The sequence below is a fragment of the Cnephaeus nilssonii genome (genome assembly GCF_951640355.1).
Source record: "Cnephaeus nilssonii genome assembly, chromosome: Y".
Classification (NCBI taxonomy): domain Eukaryota; kingdom Metazoa; phylum Chordata; class Mammalia; order Chiroptera; family Vespertilionidae; genus Cnephaeus; species Cnephaeus nilssonii.
In genome coordinates this window covers 11,071,722-11,086,548 of record NC_137096.1, presented here as the reverse complement: position 1 = coordinate 11,086,548, position 14,827 = coordinate 11,071,722, and the positions used below count along the sequence as shown (strand labels likewise).

At 45.2% G+C, this 14,827-nt stretch overlaps 2 protein-coding genes across 2 annotated transcripts; both read right to left on the bottom strand.

The window, feature by feature from the left end:
• Window positions 1-2,982, bottom strand: LOC307096546 (claudin-34-like; the record flags this gene model as incomplete). The annotated part of the gene is made up of 2 exons (XM_079766193.1): window positions 1-44; window positions 2,280-2,982. 2 exons carry the CDS (start codon window positions 2,980-2,982, stop codon window positions 1-3), a joined length of 747 nt encoding a protein of 248 aa, XP_079622319.1.
• A 5,533-nt stretch (window positions 2,983-8,515) lies between these two features.
• Window positions 8,516-11,499, bottom strand: LOC307096545 (claudin-34-like; the record flags this gene model as incomplete). The annotated part of the gene is made up of 2 exons (XM_079766192.1): window positions 8,516-8,559; window positions 10,797-11,499. The coding sequence occupies 2 exons, from the start codon at window positions 11,497-11,499 to the stop codon at window positions 8,516-8,518; spliced, it is 747 nt and encodes a 248-aa protein (XP_079622318.1).
• Between the last annotated feature and the right edge of the window lie 3,328 nt (window positions 11,500-14,827).

Sequence of the window (14,827 nt, the reverse complement as noted above, 5' to 3'; positions counted from 1 at the left end):
TTAATTGTTGAGTTTTAAGTCAGTCCTTTGAAACTTCTGAGGTGCTGTGAGCAATGAAACAGAGGGTGTGGGTAAAGTGTATGTTATGGCCCCGCAGTACTTGACTAGATATATTAGAAGCACTTCTCACATGAAAGCTATCTAGTTAATATGGCCTGAAAGAAGCCATCAGTAAGAGAGTGAGCTGAAGTTGTCTCTCCTGAAATGCCTATAAACATGATTTTGGATTGTAATGACATGAGGATGTTAGTAGAGGAGCGGGCGGGGGGGGGGGGGGAGCTTAGAACTTACCCAGGAAGTGAGTTGGACCACCCATGAAGCATGGAAAAGAAATGTGTTGTGGTTTTTTTTTCACACAGGGTATACCTATGGAGTGCGGTTCTGAGGGCAGTTACCTAGATTTGTAGAAACAAGACCTATGCTGACTCAGAATCCAGTTAAGCTTTAAGAGATAGGTAGCAATTTTAAACACAGGACAATTGGCTCATTTTATTCAGCAAACCAAAATCTTTTTATGAAAATAGCAAAGAAGGTGTGGAAGGGGGAATGCTTTCAATTGAGCCTTAAGTGGCAGCCTGAACATCTTATGCAATAAAAGAAATAAAATTGTACAATTATTTTTGTAAATATATTATTATTTATTTCAGAGAGGTGTGGAGAGGGAGAGAGAGAGAGAAACATCAATGATGAGAGACAATCATTGATAGGCTGCCTCCTATATGCCCCCACTGGGCATCCAGCTCAAATCCCAGGTATGTGCCCTTGACCAGAATAGAACCTGGTACCTTTCAGTCCGCAGTCCGATGCTATATCCACTGAGCCGAACAAGCTAGGGCTGTACAATTATTTTTAAAGCTTTAAAAATTCTAATAAGAGTTTGATAATAACAACAAAAGGTTGTTAACGTCAATGGTGTACTGACATTTTGCAGGGAAATGTCCTTTTTTTAGACACTACTTTTGAAGTGTATAAGGATGAAGAAATGTGATGTCTGGGGTTTGCTTTAGGTCTTCAGAGAAAGAAAAATAGATGAAAAGAAGGGAAGGAAGGAGAGAGAAAATGATTATGGCGGAATCGTAATAACTTCTGAGTCTGGTAATGGAAGGCGGATTCCTTCCACTATTTTGCTTTTGCACATTTGGGAAAATTGCCTGTACAGGTGGAGTGGAGAGGTGTTAGGGCCATGGCATAGAAGGTCTGGTTGGTTGTTTGTAGTGGCAGTTTGAGAGGGAGCTGTGAGAATCCGAGCAACCCTCATTTTCACACAATAGGTATATAACCTTGATTATCTGTACTAATAATAGAAAAATATGTAAATTGACCGTACCACGGAGATGCCCACAGCCAATCAGAGATGAGCATGCAAATTAACCAGGGAAAGATGGCCGGGCCTGTGGGCAGAGGGCACGGCCACAGGCATCGAGCGGCTGGGAGCAGGGCGGGATGCCCGCCCTTTCTCTGTAGTGACTCCGGGGGCATTCCAGCTCCTAGGAAGCTCAGGGCCTATGCACGCATGTGCTGAGCAGCCTGGGGCAGGGTAAGATGCCAAGCGGCCGTGGTCCTGGGGACGCCACTGGATTGGCTGGTCCTGTCAGCCCTGCCTGGGGGTGGCAGGAGTTCACAGTCCTCTTGGTTTGTGCAGCCCCTGGACTGGAAGTGGAAACCAAGAGCTCGCGGAGCACCAGGAATTCTGGGAATCGTAGGTCTGTTGGCTGGCGCATTGCGGGATCTCCAAAACACTAGAGCAAAGTGAGCCTCGTGCAAGTTACTGTTGTGGGTAGGGGATGGAGGGAAAGCAAAGGTAAGAGGCATGAGCAAAGTCACAGTGTTGAGGAAATATGAAAGGGAAGCTATCCTGTGACTTCTAGGAAATCTCCACAATTGGACCAAAGGGAAATAAAAAGGAAAGGACCTCTATTATGCTGTGATCACCAAACCAAACTGGGTTGGGGTCTCAGAAAATCCGCTCATATGATTTCAAAGACAGACAGAAATTCCGGGATTGGAGAGGGCTCCCCTGAAGGTTCCCAGATTGGAGAGGGTGCAGGTGGGCTGAGGGACCCACTCCTTGTGCACAAATCTTTGTGCACCGAACCCCCAATAATTAAGACAGGTGGACAGTGGTGTGTTTTTTTTGCGTTTTTTTTAATGGAAGTTCATTAACCAATCAAGGATCTCAATTTGGACATAAACAAATGACCACTTTCTGCTCAAAATGGCCTTTTCTATGGTCGTGAGTCCTTGCAACTATTTCCTAGAGCATCCTGATAATACTTTACCCCGATAAACATGGCATTGTGGATTTACAAAGCTTTGAAACTGGGAATTTCTCATTTCTGAGATCTGGGGGTACACTTGGCTGTTGGGGGCAAGCTGGTAAGAGAGGGTAAACAGCCCACTCAGCAGCATCAGGATGGCAGCCAGAACAGCCATGGGGACGGCGCTGCCCATCTCCTGCTTGTTGGGCCTGAAGGGGATGTGGAAGGATGGCGGGAAGCATATGCCCTCTTCATTCATCACAGAGTGGTAGTTCCAGATCACAGCCATGAAGATAAATGTGCCAGCTATGATGCTCAGGACACTGGAAGCGAAGAACAGATGGCAGGTGTTTTTCTTCTGAAGATGAGCCAAGCATAATTTCTGCAGGCCCATGACCGTGAGCACTTTCCCCAAGAGAGCCAGGAGGTTGGCAGCCAGCAGCAGGTGCTGAGCGATTCGAATACTGATTGGCACGTAGGTGTCACTGTAGGTGTAGCGATGACATGCTATGGCTCTGCTCTGGAGGCTGTTGGACTGGTAAGTGCAGACCTTCCACATCCCTACACAGGCCAGCCCCGGGGAGGGGGCGGAGCTGTTCTCCATGTACCAAACCCGCCACTCCGCCAAGCCCATGCAGGTCATGGAGAAGATCCATCCTGTGGTGGTGACAATGAAACCCACTACTTGGCAGTTGGCACTGTGGACCAGCGTGTTCATGGCCATGTATCCCGGGAAACTGCAAACCAATAGAGAGGGTCATGAGCGCGGGACAAACCGTCCTGGAACTGCCCCCTGGGGATGAGCAGGGCTATATTGGAGAGGGAAATGCTATATTCCTGAATGGAGATACTTGACCCGCATACTCGGCTGGCGAAGGGTCCTTGGGCAATTTTTACTAAAAGCCTTAAAATATGCAGACTTTCACCCTGCAGCATACCTACCTGGTTAGAGCGTCTTCTCAACAGGCCAAAATTGCTACATGGATCCCTGGTCAGTGCACATACAATAAGCCAGCAATGATTGCAACAGTCAGTGGAACACCAAGTCAATGTTCCTCCCTCCCTCCTTCCCTCCCTCTCACTCTTCTTCATCTTCTCTCTCTCTTCCCACTCCCTGTCTCAAAAATCAACAAAAATACATTCAAACTTTCAAACAGGCAGTTGCACGTATGGGCATTTGTTGAAAGACCCAATTAAGATTGGCGACAAATATTTTACAATAGAGATGGGCATCACAGCGCTGTGTGATATTGAACAATGGGAAACCATGTCAAGGCCAACAGTAGTGTTTGGTGAAATAATGTATGCCACAACCATACAATGGAGCTCCATACCAAACTTACATGTGCAGCCCAGTTGCACTTGGTGTGATCTTTGGTGTCTGGCCCTTCTCACCTCGCATAATGTTTTCAAGGTTCATCTGTATTGTAGCTTCTGGGAGCAGATCAGTCCTTTAAATGGCAGAGCCGTCTTCATTGTATGGATGTACTACAGTTTGTTTATCCCTTGTCAGTTAGGGGACATTTAGATCCATTTTAAGTTTTGGCTCTTACAAATTCCGTTACGGTGAAGATTAGTGTCTAAAAGTGTGCATGGGTGTATATTCTCATTTCTGGAGTGTAGATAGGTAGGAGTGAGACCTTGCGTGGTTCATGCTGTAACTGTATGTGTGTTTAACTTTGAACAAAGTACTAAGCTGTCTTTCTAAGCGGCTGCCCTTTTGCAGTGAATGTAGGAACTGCCTGTTGGTAGTTTCATACATTCTCACCAGCTATATATTCAGGTTCTAATTTCTCCACACCTTCTCCAACATTTACCAGTTTTTCATTGCACAATGGAATATTAGGGATCTATCAAAAAGAAGGATCTCTTAGCCTTTGAGACAGCATGGAGGGACCTGGAAAGTATCATGCTAAGCAAACTTAGTCAGAGAAAGACAAGTATCCCATGATCTCACTCTAATGTGAAATCTCATGAATAAAATAAACTGATGTACAGAGTGGATCCAGAGACATGGAAGCATGGATAGAAGGAAGAGTCTTGGAAGAAAGGCAAGGGAAAGTGTTGGTTGGGAGGTAATTAACTAAGGACCTTGTATGCATATGCAGAACCTATGAACGCAGACATAGGGTGATGAAGCCCTGGGGTGTGGGACAGGATGTGCTGGAGAGGGTTGATTGGGGGGGCAGGAATGGGACAGGTGAAATCTTTCAACAATAAAGATTAAAAAAAAAAAAACATTGATGAACAATATAGATCCAGAGACATGGAAGCATAGAACAGAATGCTAAATCTCTGAGGGATGATGTGTGTGTGTGTGTGTGTGTGTGTGTGTGTGTGTGTGTGTGTGTGTGTGTGAGTGTGTGTGTAGAGGGGTGGGGCAATGGGATGAGATTAACCATAGAATGTATATGCATAACCCATGGATATAGGCAATAGTTCAGTGAATGCCTGGGGAGGATGCAGGATTTAGGGAGTTAATGGGACAAGGAAAGGGGACATCTATAATACTTTCAAACACAAAGAGAAACTTAAAAATAAAATAAAATGTAATGTGACCAAAGGGAAGATGTCCACAATATACCAAGTTCAAGCAGCATGTTACAAACTCGTACACACAATGGGATCAGAGAGATGGTGAATTTTAAAGCTATTAATATTGTGCAGAATCACATTCATATAGAAAATTGGACCAAATCTAAGTGTACAACTCAAAGACCAGTCCAGGGGTAAATACACCTGTCACAATAATGTATGCCACAACCATACAATGGAGCTCCATACCAAACTTACAAGTGCAGCCCAGCTTAAAAGAGATAATATCTCTGGTTTCTTGCTTCTCTTTAGTTTCCCACCTCAGCAGGTATCCCCAAACACCCTGGTTCCCTTCTGCCTGTTTCTGAAGACAGGAATTGTGCCCAGGGCATTCCTGTGTAAATGGCTTCCTTTGCTACCTGACCTGAGGCTATGATTTCAGAGAGAAAGTGAGAGGGGGAGAGGGAGAGAGATGCATCAATGAAGAGAGAGAATTATGGATGGGCTGCCTTCTGAACATCCCCTGCTGGGGATCAAACCTGCAACCTGGGCATGTGCCGTGACTGGGAATTGAACCATGATCTCCTGGTTCATAGCCCCATGCTCAGCCACTGAAACACACTGACCAGGCTGATTGTTTAAATAATCTGTGGCTGTTTGAAACTTACAGTTATGTGTTATGAGTATAATTTTTTGAAATAAAAACAATAAAAAAACTTTAGGAAGCAATAGAGGATTAATTCTGATACACAAATATGCTGCAATACCTAGTATTAAAGTAATTAATTCCCTGTAGAACCCAGCAGACATTAGAGGAGAAGGGAATTCAGTATCATGAGAAAAGTTCATGGTGGGTTGAATTTAAAATGAAAATAAGATCCCTGGTTGATGTGGCTTAGCTGAGTGGGCATTGTCCTGTGCACCAAAAAGTTGCCGGTTTGATTTTCGATCTCAACACATATCTGAGGTGCCAGCATAGTCCCTGTTAGGGTGCATGCAGGAAGCAGCTGACAGATGTTTCTATTCTCCCTCACCCTTCTTCTCTCTCTAAAATATCAATTATAATTAATGATACAAAATTAAAAATAAATAAAATGAGGATAAGAAAATTATAAGAGTGTAGCAGGATCTTATTTTTGCCCATTCTGAAATACACTGGGAAGGTAAAACAAGATTGCATCTGCTGGGATTACCAGGGATATTTCTATATTTTAAGTTGGAGATAAATGGGGGCATGTAGAGCAATACAAGAATAGAAATGAACAAAGGGTGAACAGGAGTGGGCATCGAAGCCAGTGCATGGAGAGCTTTGAGGGGTTCGGGCTTTATTCTGAGGGGCCCCCAGTGGGAGGGACAGGAGGAGAGAATGCCCAAGCTGATAGCAGAAATTCCTTCTCATGGCCAGATAATCATGGAAGATGCCTTATTTATAAAAATCATTCTTTCGGGCCAGATAACCCTGAACAACTTGTGGAAGGAACACTTGAAATGGCATTGTGGGCATGGTTGGTGTGTCTCAGTTGTTGATAGTCAAACTCTGAACCAGGAGGTCAAGGTTCAATTCCTGGTCAGTTGGATACTCTATTCTCAGTAGGAGTGGTGTAGTAGGCAGCCAATCCATGTTTTTCATCATTGATGTTTATTCTCCCTCTCCATGTCCCTTCCTCTCTCTCTCTGAAATCAATAAAAACATGTTCTTAAAGTAGACAAGTCTTCCATAAAGGATGAACAATTAAAGTGGCCTACCTTCACCTCTCTGCAGGACTGCTGATGACAGTTAACCTGTTCACAGAGCAAATAAATGGATTACATAGACACCCCCACACCACAAGAAATCTCAGGGCTCTCTTAACTAGGGTAAAAAATAAAGCACAATGGTTACCCAGCCAATACAGAAGGCAGGAGGAGGACGTCTCAGAGGTACAAATGGTAGCAACTGCCAGGCTATAACAGAGATGAGGAAAGCAAACATTCTTATGTTTCCATGGCTTCCAGGGCTGGCCTGTAGGCCTATGACAATAGGCTCCTTAAAGGGGCAGAGTCACTGAACAGGTCTTCAAGAGTTGAAGTCTTTCTACTGTAGAAATATCCTTTTTAAGGTCTTAGACCAAATAGTCACTGTAATCCATCCAAGTCTTAAGTAGAAACCCTGGAAGAAGAGCCACGGAATTGGGGAGCAAGTGTTATGATAGGTAGCCAGGGCCAGGGCAAGGGGGCGAGGGGGCGTGCGATACCGGATCAGTCCTTGGACCAGGAACCTGGGGTGAAACTGACTTGGGTCCTGGCTGTCACCGGACTCTGCTTCCAGTTGGACCTTACTGTCTCCCTGGAAGAGTTCCTGCTAGGAAATTACACGGGACAAGTGAGCTGGGGATGGAGGTGGGCGGGAGAAGAAAGGGCCAAAGGGGGTGGCAAACAGGGAGAACAAGGAAGAGAAAGGGCAAAGTGACTCCTGAGTCAGGAAACAGTCAGCTCACTGGGTGGGCACTGAGACAGGCACCTGCTGGTGTCCCTGAGCCCAGACGCTGCCTCTGCTGGGTCTCCCTCCTCAAGTGCTCTCACAGGGACACCTCCCTGCCTGACGCCCCCACAGAGGCCTGGCACTGTCCCACACTGACCCCCAAACCAAAGGCCACATGGCAGCCTCTAGCTCCTGGGCACCTTGGAAGGATTCCCAGGGAGGAGGAAGAATGAGAGAAATATCACCGCCCTCAGGCGCCCTCGCTTTGTGCTGCCCTGATGGGAAATGCACAGGGCACATTCTTTTGCCTTATTCCTGTGAAAAAAATAATTAAGTGAGAACCTTAAACAGTCATTCCCAAAGAGCCCTTGACAAGGGCTAGGAACTCTTTTCCGAGCTTCCCCAGAGCACACCCCGCCATGGTGGCCGCCTCACCTGCTGTGTCTGAACCCTTATGACCTGTCCACTTGCTCTCTGTTGACAGTGAAGGCAAAGAGGGGTCAAGAGACAGCTTTCCACAGCCCCAGAGGTTCAATCATTCTCCTTTTGGAACAGCAGGAGGCAGGCGCACTTCCCTCAGCAGGGTATCATGTTCCAGAAACTGGTCCTCATCAGAAGCATGTCTCCCAAGAGCTTCCTTTTTCAAATAACCACAGGTTTGACTCACTTAAATAACACACGTCCTGTTTCAAACTTATATGTCCTGTCAGTCTGTTAACAAGGCCTACTTCGGGGACAGATTTCATGGGGGGAAACATGGTGTTTACCTAGGAACCATATCCCAGCCTTCCAGACCTGCAAGGAGAATGGGTAAGACTTGACTGCAGGCCAGCCCTGAAAATCCCATGGAACCCAAAGGCTCCTTTCAAACCCCTGGGATGGGGGCCAGGGACTCTCACTCAATGCAGAGGCTGTGACTTCCTCCCAGTTCTAAGGACATTGTGCAAATCACAGCAGACAGAGAAGGGGCATCTACCACTTTACACTTGCTCTATCAGAGGGAAGAGGGAAGAATCCCTTGCCCATAGCCAAAGGATCCGATGAATATTCTGGGGTCCACAGGCAATGTCTTTGGAACACATGTTTAAATAACTAATATACTTATTCTCCAAGGGGAAATTTTGTCACACACTCTGCTCTCAGAGACATAAGTATTATTTGAGAAGAAAGTCATTTCACGTCAGCCCTCTAATTTCTCTGCTGTAGCTCTCACATTAAAGTGAGTCTGTCTCAATTTAAACCTATTAATGACCTCCCCCAGTTAATTGTTGAGTTTTAAGTCAGTCCTTTGAAACTTCTGAGGTGCTGTGAGCAATGAAACAGAGGGTGTGGGTAAAGTGTATGTTATGGCCCCGCAGTACTTGACTAGATATATTAGAAGCACTTCTCACATGAAAGCTATCTAGTTAATATGACCTGAAAGAAGCCATCAGTAAGAGAGTGAGCTGAAGTTGTCTCTCCTGAAATGCCTATAAACATGATTTTGGATTGTAATGACATGAGGATGTTAGTAGAGGAGCGGGCGGGGGGGGGGGGAGCTTAGAACTTACCCAGGAAGTGAGTTGGACCACCCATGAAGCATGGAAGAGAAATGTGTTGTGGTTTTTTTTTCACACAGGGTATACCTATGGAGTGCGGTTCTGAGGGCAGTTACCTAGATTTGTAGAAACAAGACCTATGCTGACTCAGAATCCAGTTAAGCTTTAAGAGATAGGTAGCAATTTTAAACACAGGACAATTGGCTCATTTTATTCAGCAAACCAAAATCTTTTTATGAAAATAGCAAAGAAGGTGTGGAAGGGGGAATGCTTTCAATTGAGCCTTAAGTGGCAGCCTGAACATCTTATGCAATAAAAGAAATAAAATTGTACAATTATTTTTGTAAATATATTATTATTTATTTCAGAGAGGTGTGGAGAGGGAGAGAGAGAGAGAAACATCAATGATGAGAGACAATCATTGATAGGCTGCCTCCTATATGCCCCCACTGGGCATCCAACTCAAATCCCAGGTATGTGCCCTTGACCAGAATAGAACCTGGTACCTTTCAGTCCGCAGTCCGATGCTATATCCACTGAGCCGAACAAGCTAGGGCTGTACAATTATTTTTAAAGCTTTAAAAATTCTAATAAGAGTTTGATAATAACAACAAAAGGTTGTTAACGTCAATGGTGTACTGACATTTTGCAGGGAAATGTCCTTTTTTTAGACACTACTTTTGAAGTGTATAAGGATGAAGAAATGTGATGTCTGGGGTTTGCTTTAGGTCTTCAGAGAAAGAAAAATAGATGAAAAGAAGGGAAGGAAGGAGAGAGAAAATGATTATGGCGGAATCGTAATAACTTCTGAGTCTGGTAATGGAAGGCGGATTCCTTCCACTATTTTGCTTTTGCACATTTGGGAAAATTGCCTGTACAGGTGGAGTGGAGAGGTGTTAGGGCCATGGCATAGAAGGTCTGGTTGGTTGTTTGTAGTGGCAGTTTGAGAGGGAGCTGTGAGAATCCGAGCAACCCTCATTTTCACACAATAGGTATATAACCTTGATTATCTGTACTAATAATAGAAAAATATGTAAATTGACCGTACCACGGAGATGCCCACAGCCAATCAGAGATGAGCATGCAAATTAACCAGGGAAAGATGGCCGGGCCTGTGGGCAGAGGGCACGGCCACAGGCATCGAGCGGCTGGGAGCAGGGCGGGATGCCCGCCCTTTCTCTGTAGTGACTCCGGGGGCATTCCAGCTCCTAGGAAGCTCAGGGCCTATGCACGCATGTGCTGAGCAGCCTGGGGCAGGGTAAGATGCCAAGCGGCCGTGGTCCTGGGGACGCCACTGGATTGGCTGGTCCTGTCAGCCCTGCCTGGGGGTGGCAGGAGTTCACAGTCCTCTTGGTTTGTGCAGCCCCTGGACTGGAAGTGGAAACCAAGAGCTCGCGGAGCACCAGGAATTCTGGGAATCGTAGGTCTGTTGGCTGGCGCATTGCGGGATCTCCAAAACACTAGAGCAAAGTGAGCCTCGTGCAAGTTACTGTTGTGGGTAGGGGATGGAGGGAAAGCAAAGGTAAGAGGCATGAGCAAAGTCACAGTGTTGAGGAAATATGAAAGGGAAGCTATCCTGTGACTTCTAGGAAATCTCCACAATTGGACCAAAGGGAAATAAAAAGGAAAGGACCTCTATTATGCTGTGATCACCAAACCAAACTGGGTTGGGGTCTCAGAAAATCCGCTCATATGATTTCAAAGACAGACAGAAATTCCGGGATTGGAGAGGGCTCCCCTGAAGGTTCCCAGATTGGAGAGGGTGCAGGTGGGCTGAGGGACCCACTCCTTGTGCACAAATCTTTGTGCACCGAACCCCCAATAATTAAGACAGGTGGACAGTGGTGTGTTTTTTTTTTTTGCGTTTTTTTTAATGGAAGTTCATTAACCAATCAAGGATCTCAATTTGGACATAAACAAATGACCACTTTCTGCTCAAAATGGCCTTTTCTATGGTCGTGAGTCCTTGCAACTATTTCCTAGAGCATCCTGATAATACTTTACCCCGATAAACATGGCATTGTGGATTTACAAAGCTTTGAAACTGGGAATTTCTCATTTCTGAGATCTGGGGGTACACTTGGCTGTTGGGGGCAAGCTGGTAAGAGAGGGTAAACAGCCCACTCAGCAGCATCAGGATGGCAGCCAGAACCGCCATGGGGACGGCGCTGCCCATCTCCTGCTTGTTGGGCCTGAAGGGGATGTGGAAGGATGGCGGGAAGCATATGCCCTCTTCATTCATCACAGAGTGGTAGTTCCAGATCACAGCCATGAAGATAAATGTGCCAGCTATGATGCTCAGGACACTGGAAGCGAAGAACAGATGGCAGGTGTTTTTCTTCTGAAGATGAGCCAAGCATAATTTCTGCAGGCCCATGACCGTGAGCACTTTCCCCAAGAGAGCCAGGAGGTTGGCAGCCAGCAGCAGGTGCTGAGCGATTCGAATACTGATTGGCACGTAGGTGTCACTGTAGGTGTAGCGATGACATGCTATGGCTCTGCTCTGGAGGCTGTTGGACTGGTAAGTGCAGACCTTCCACATCCCTACACAGGCCAGCCCCGGGGAGGGGGCGGAGCTGTTCTCCATGTACCAAACCCGCCACTCCGCCAAGCCCATGCAGGTCATGGAGAAGATCCATCCTGTGGTGGTGACAATGAAACCCACTACTTGGCAGTTGGCACTGTGGACCAGCGTGTTCATGGCCATGTATCCCGGGAAACTGCAAACCAATAGAGAGGGTCATGAGCGCGGGACAAACCGTCCTGGAACTGCCCCCTGGGGATGAGCAGGGCTATATTGGAGAGGGAAATGCTATATTCCTGAATGGAGATACTTGACCCGCATACTCGGCTGGCGAAGGGTCCTTGGGCAATTTTTACTAAAAGCCTTAAAATATGCAGACTTTCACCCTGCAGCATACCTACCTGGTTAGAGCGTCTTCTCAACAGGCCAAAATTGCTACATGGATCCCTGGTCAGTGCACATACAATAAGCCAGCAATGATTGCAACAGTCAGTGGAACACCAAGTCAATGTTCCTCCCTCCCTCCTTCCCTCCCTCTCACTCTTCTTCATCTTCTCTCTCTCTTCCCACTCCCTGTCTCAAAAATCAACAAAAATACATTCAAACTTTCAAACAGGCAGTTGCACGTATGGGCATTTGTTGAAAGACCCAATTAAGATTGGCGACAAATATTTTACAATAGAGATGGGCATCACAGCGCTGTGTGATATTGAACAATGGGAAACCATGTCAAGGCCAACAGTAGTGTTTGGTGAAATAATGTATGCCACAACCATACAATGGAGCTCCATACCAAACTTACATGTGCAGCCCAGTTGCACTTGGTGTGATCTTTGGTGTCTGGCCCTTCTCACCTCGCATAATGTTTTCAAGGTTCATCTGTATTGTAGCTTCTGGGAGCAGATCAGTCCTTTAAATGGCAGAGCCGTCTTCATTGTATGGATGTACTACAGTTTGTTTATCCCTTGTCAGTTAGGGGACATTTAGATCCATTTTAAGTTTTGGCTCTTACAAATTCCGTTACGGTGAAGATTAGTGTCTAAAAGTGTGCATGGGTGTATATTCTCATTTCTGGAGTGTAGATAGGTAGGAGTGAGACCTTGCGTGGTTCATGCTGTAACTGTATGTGTGTTTAACTTTGAACAAAGTACTAAGCTGTCTTTCTAAGCGGCTGCCCTTTTGCAGTGAATGTAGGAACTGCCTGTTGGTAGTTTCATACATTCTCACCAGCTATATATTCAGGTTCTAATTTCTCCACACCTTCTCCAACATTTACCAGTTTTTCATTGCACAATGGAATATTAGGGATCTATCAAAAAGAAGGATCTCTTAGCCTTTGAGACAGCATGGAGGGACCTGGAAAGTATCATGCTAAGCAAACTTAGTCAGAGAAAGACAAGTATCCCATGATCTCACTCTAATGTGAAATCTCATGAATAAAATAAACTGATGTACAGAGTGGATCCAGAGACATGGAAGCATGGATAGAAGGAAGAGTCTTGGAAGAAAGGCAAGGGAAAGTGTTGGTTGGGAGGTAATTAACTAAGGACCTTGTATGCATATGCAGAACCTATGAACGCAGACATAGGGTGATGAAGCCCTGGGGTGTGGGACAGGATGTGCTGGAGAGGGTTGATTGGGGGGGGCAGGAATGGGACAGGTGAAATCTTTCAACAATAAAGATTAAAAAAAAAAAACATTGATGAACAATATAGATCCAGAGACATGGAAGCATAGAACAGAATGCTAAATCTCTGAGGGATGATGTGTGTGTGTGTGTGTGTGTGTGTGTGTGTGTGTGTGTGTGTGTGTGTGTGAGTGTGTGTGTAGAGGGGTGGGGCAATGGGATGAGATTAACCATAGAATGTATATGCATAACCCATGGATATAGGCAATAGTTCAGTGAATGCCTGGGGAGGATGCAGGATTTAGGGAGTTAATGGGACAAGGAAAGGGGACATCTATAATACTTTCAAACACAAAGAGAAACTTAAAAATAAAATAAAATGTAATGTGACCAAAGGGAAGATGTCCACAATATACCAAGTTCAAGCAGCATGTTACAAACTCGTACACACAATGGGATCAGAGAGATGGTGAATTTTAAAGCTATTAATATTGTGCAGAATCACATTCATATAGAAAATTGGACCAAATCTAAGTGTACAACTCAAAGACCAGTCCAGGGGTAAATACACCTGTCACAATAATGTATGCCACAACCATACAATGGAGCTCCATACCAAACTTACAAGTGCAGCCCAGCTTAAAAGAGATAATATCTCTGGTTTCTTGCTTCTCTTTAGTTTCCCACCTCAGCAGGTATCCCCAAACACCCTGGTTCCCTTCTGCCTGTTTCTGAAGACAGGAATTGTGCCCAGGGCATTCCTGTGTAAATGGCTTCCTTTGCTACCTGACCTGAGGCTATGATTTCAGAGAGAAAGTGAGAGGGGGAGAGGGAGAGAGATGCATCAATGAAGAGAGAGAATTATGGATGGGCTGCCTTCTGAACATCCCCTGCTGGGGATCAAACCTGCAACCTGGGCATGTGCCGTGACTGGGAATTGAACCATGATCTCCTGGTTCATAGCCCCATGCTCAGCCACTGAAACACACTGACCAGGCTGATTGTTTAAATAATCTGTGGCTGTTTGAAACTTACAGTTATGTGTTATGAGTATAATTTTTTGAAATAAAAACAATAAAAAAACTTTAGGAAGCAATAGAGGATTAATTCTGATACACAAATATGCTGCAATACCTAGTATTAAAGTAATTAATTCCCTGTAGAACCCAGCAGACATTAGAGGAGAAGGGAATTCAGTATCATGAGAAAAGTTCATGGTGGGTTGAATTTAAAATGAAAATAAGATCCCTGGTTGATGTGGCTTAGCTGAGTGGGCATTGTCCTGTGCACCAAAAAGTTGCCGGTTTGATTTTCGATCTCAACACATATCTGAGGTGCCAGCATAGTCCCTGTTAGGGTGCATGCAGGAAGCAGCTGACAGATGTTTCTATTCTCCCTCACCCTTCTTCTCTCTCTAAAATATCAATTATAATTAATGATACAAAATTAAAAATAAATAAAATGAGGATAAGAAAATTATAAGAGTGTAGCAGGATCTTATTTTTGCCCATTCTGAAATACACTGGGAAGGTAAAACAAGATTGCATCTGCTGGGATTACCAGGGATATTTCTATATTTTAAGTTGGAGATAAATGGGGGCATGTAGAGCAATACAAGAATAGAAATGAACAAAGGGTGAACAGGAGTGGGCATCGAAGCCAGTGCATGGAGAGCTTTGAGGGGTTCGGGCTTTATTCTGAGGGGCCCCCAGTGGGAGGGACAGGAGGAGAGAATGCCCAAGCTGATAGCAGAAATTCCTTCTCATGGCCAGATAATCATGGAAGATGCCTTATTTATAAAAATCATTCTTTCGGGCCAGATAACCCTGAACAACTTGTGGAAGGAACACTTGAAATGGCATTGTGGGCATGGTTGGTGTGTCT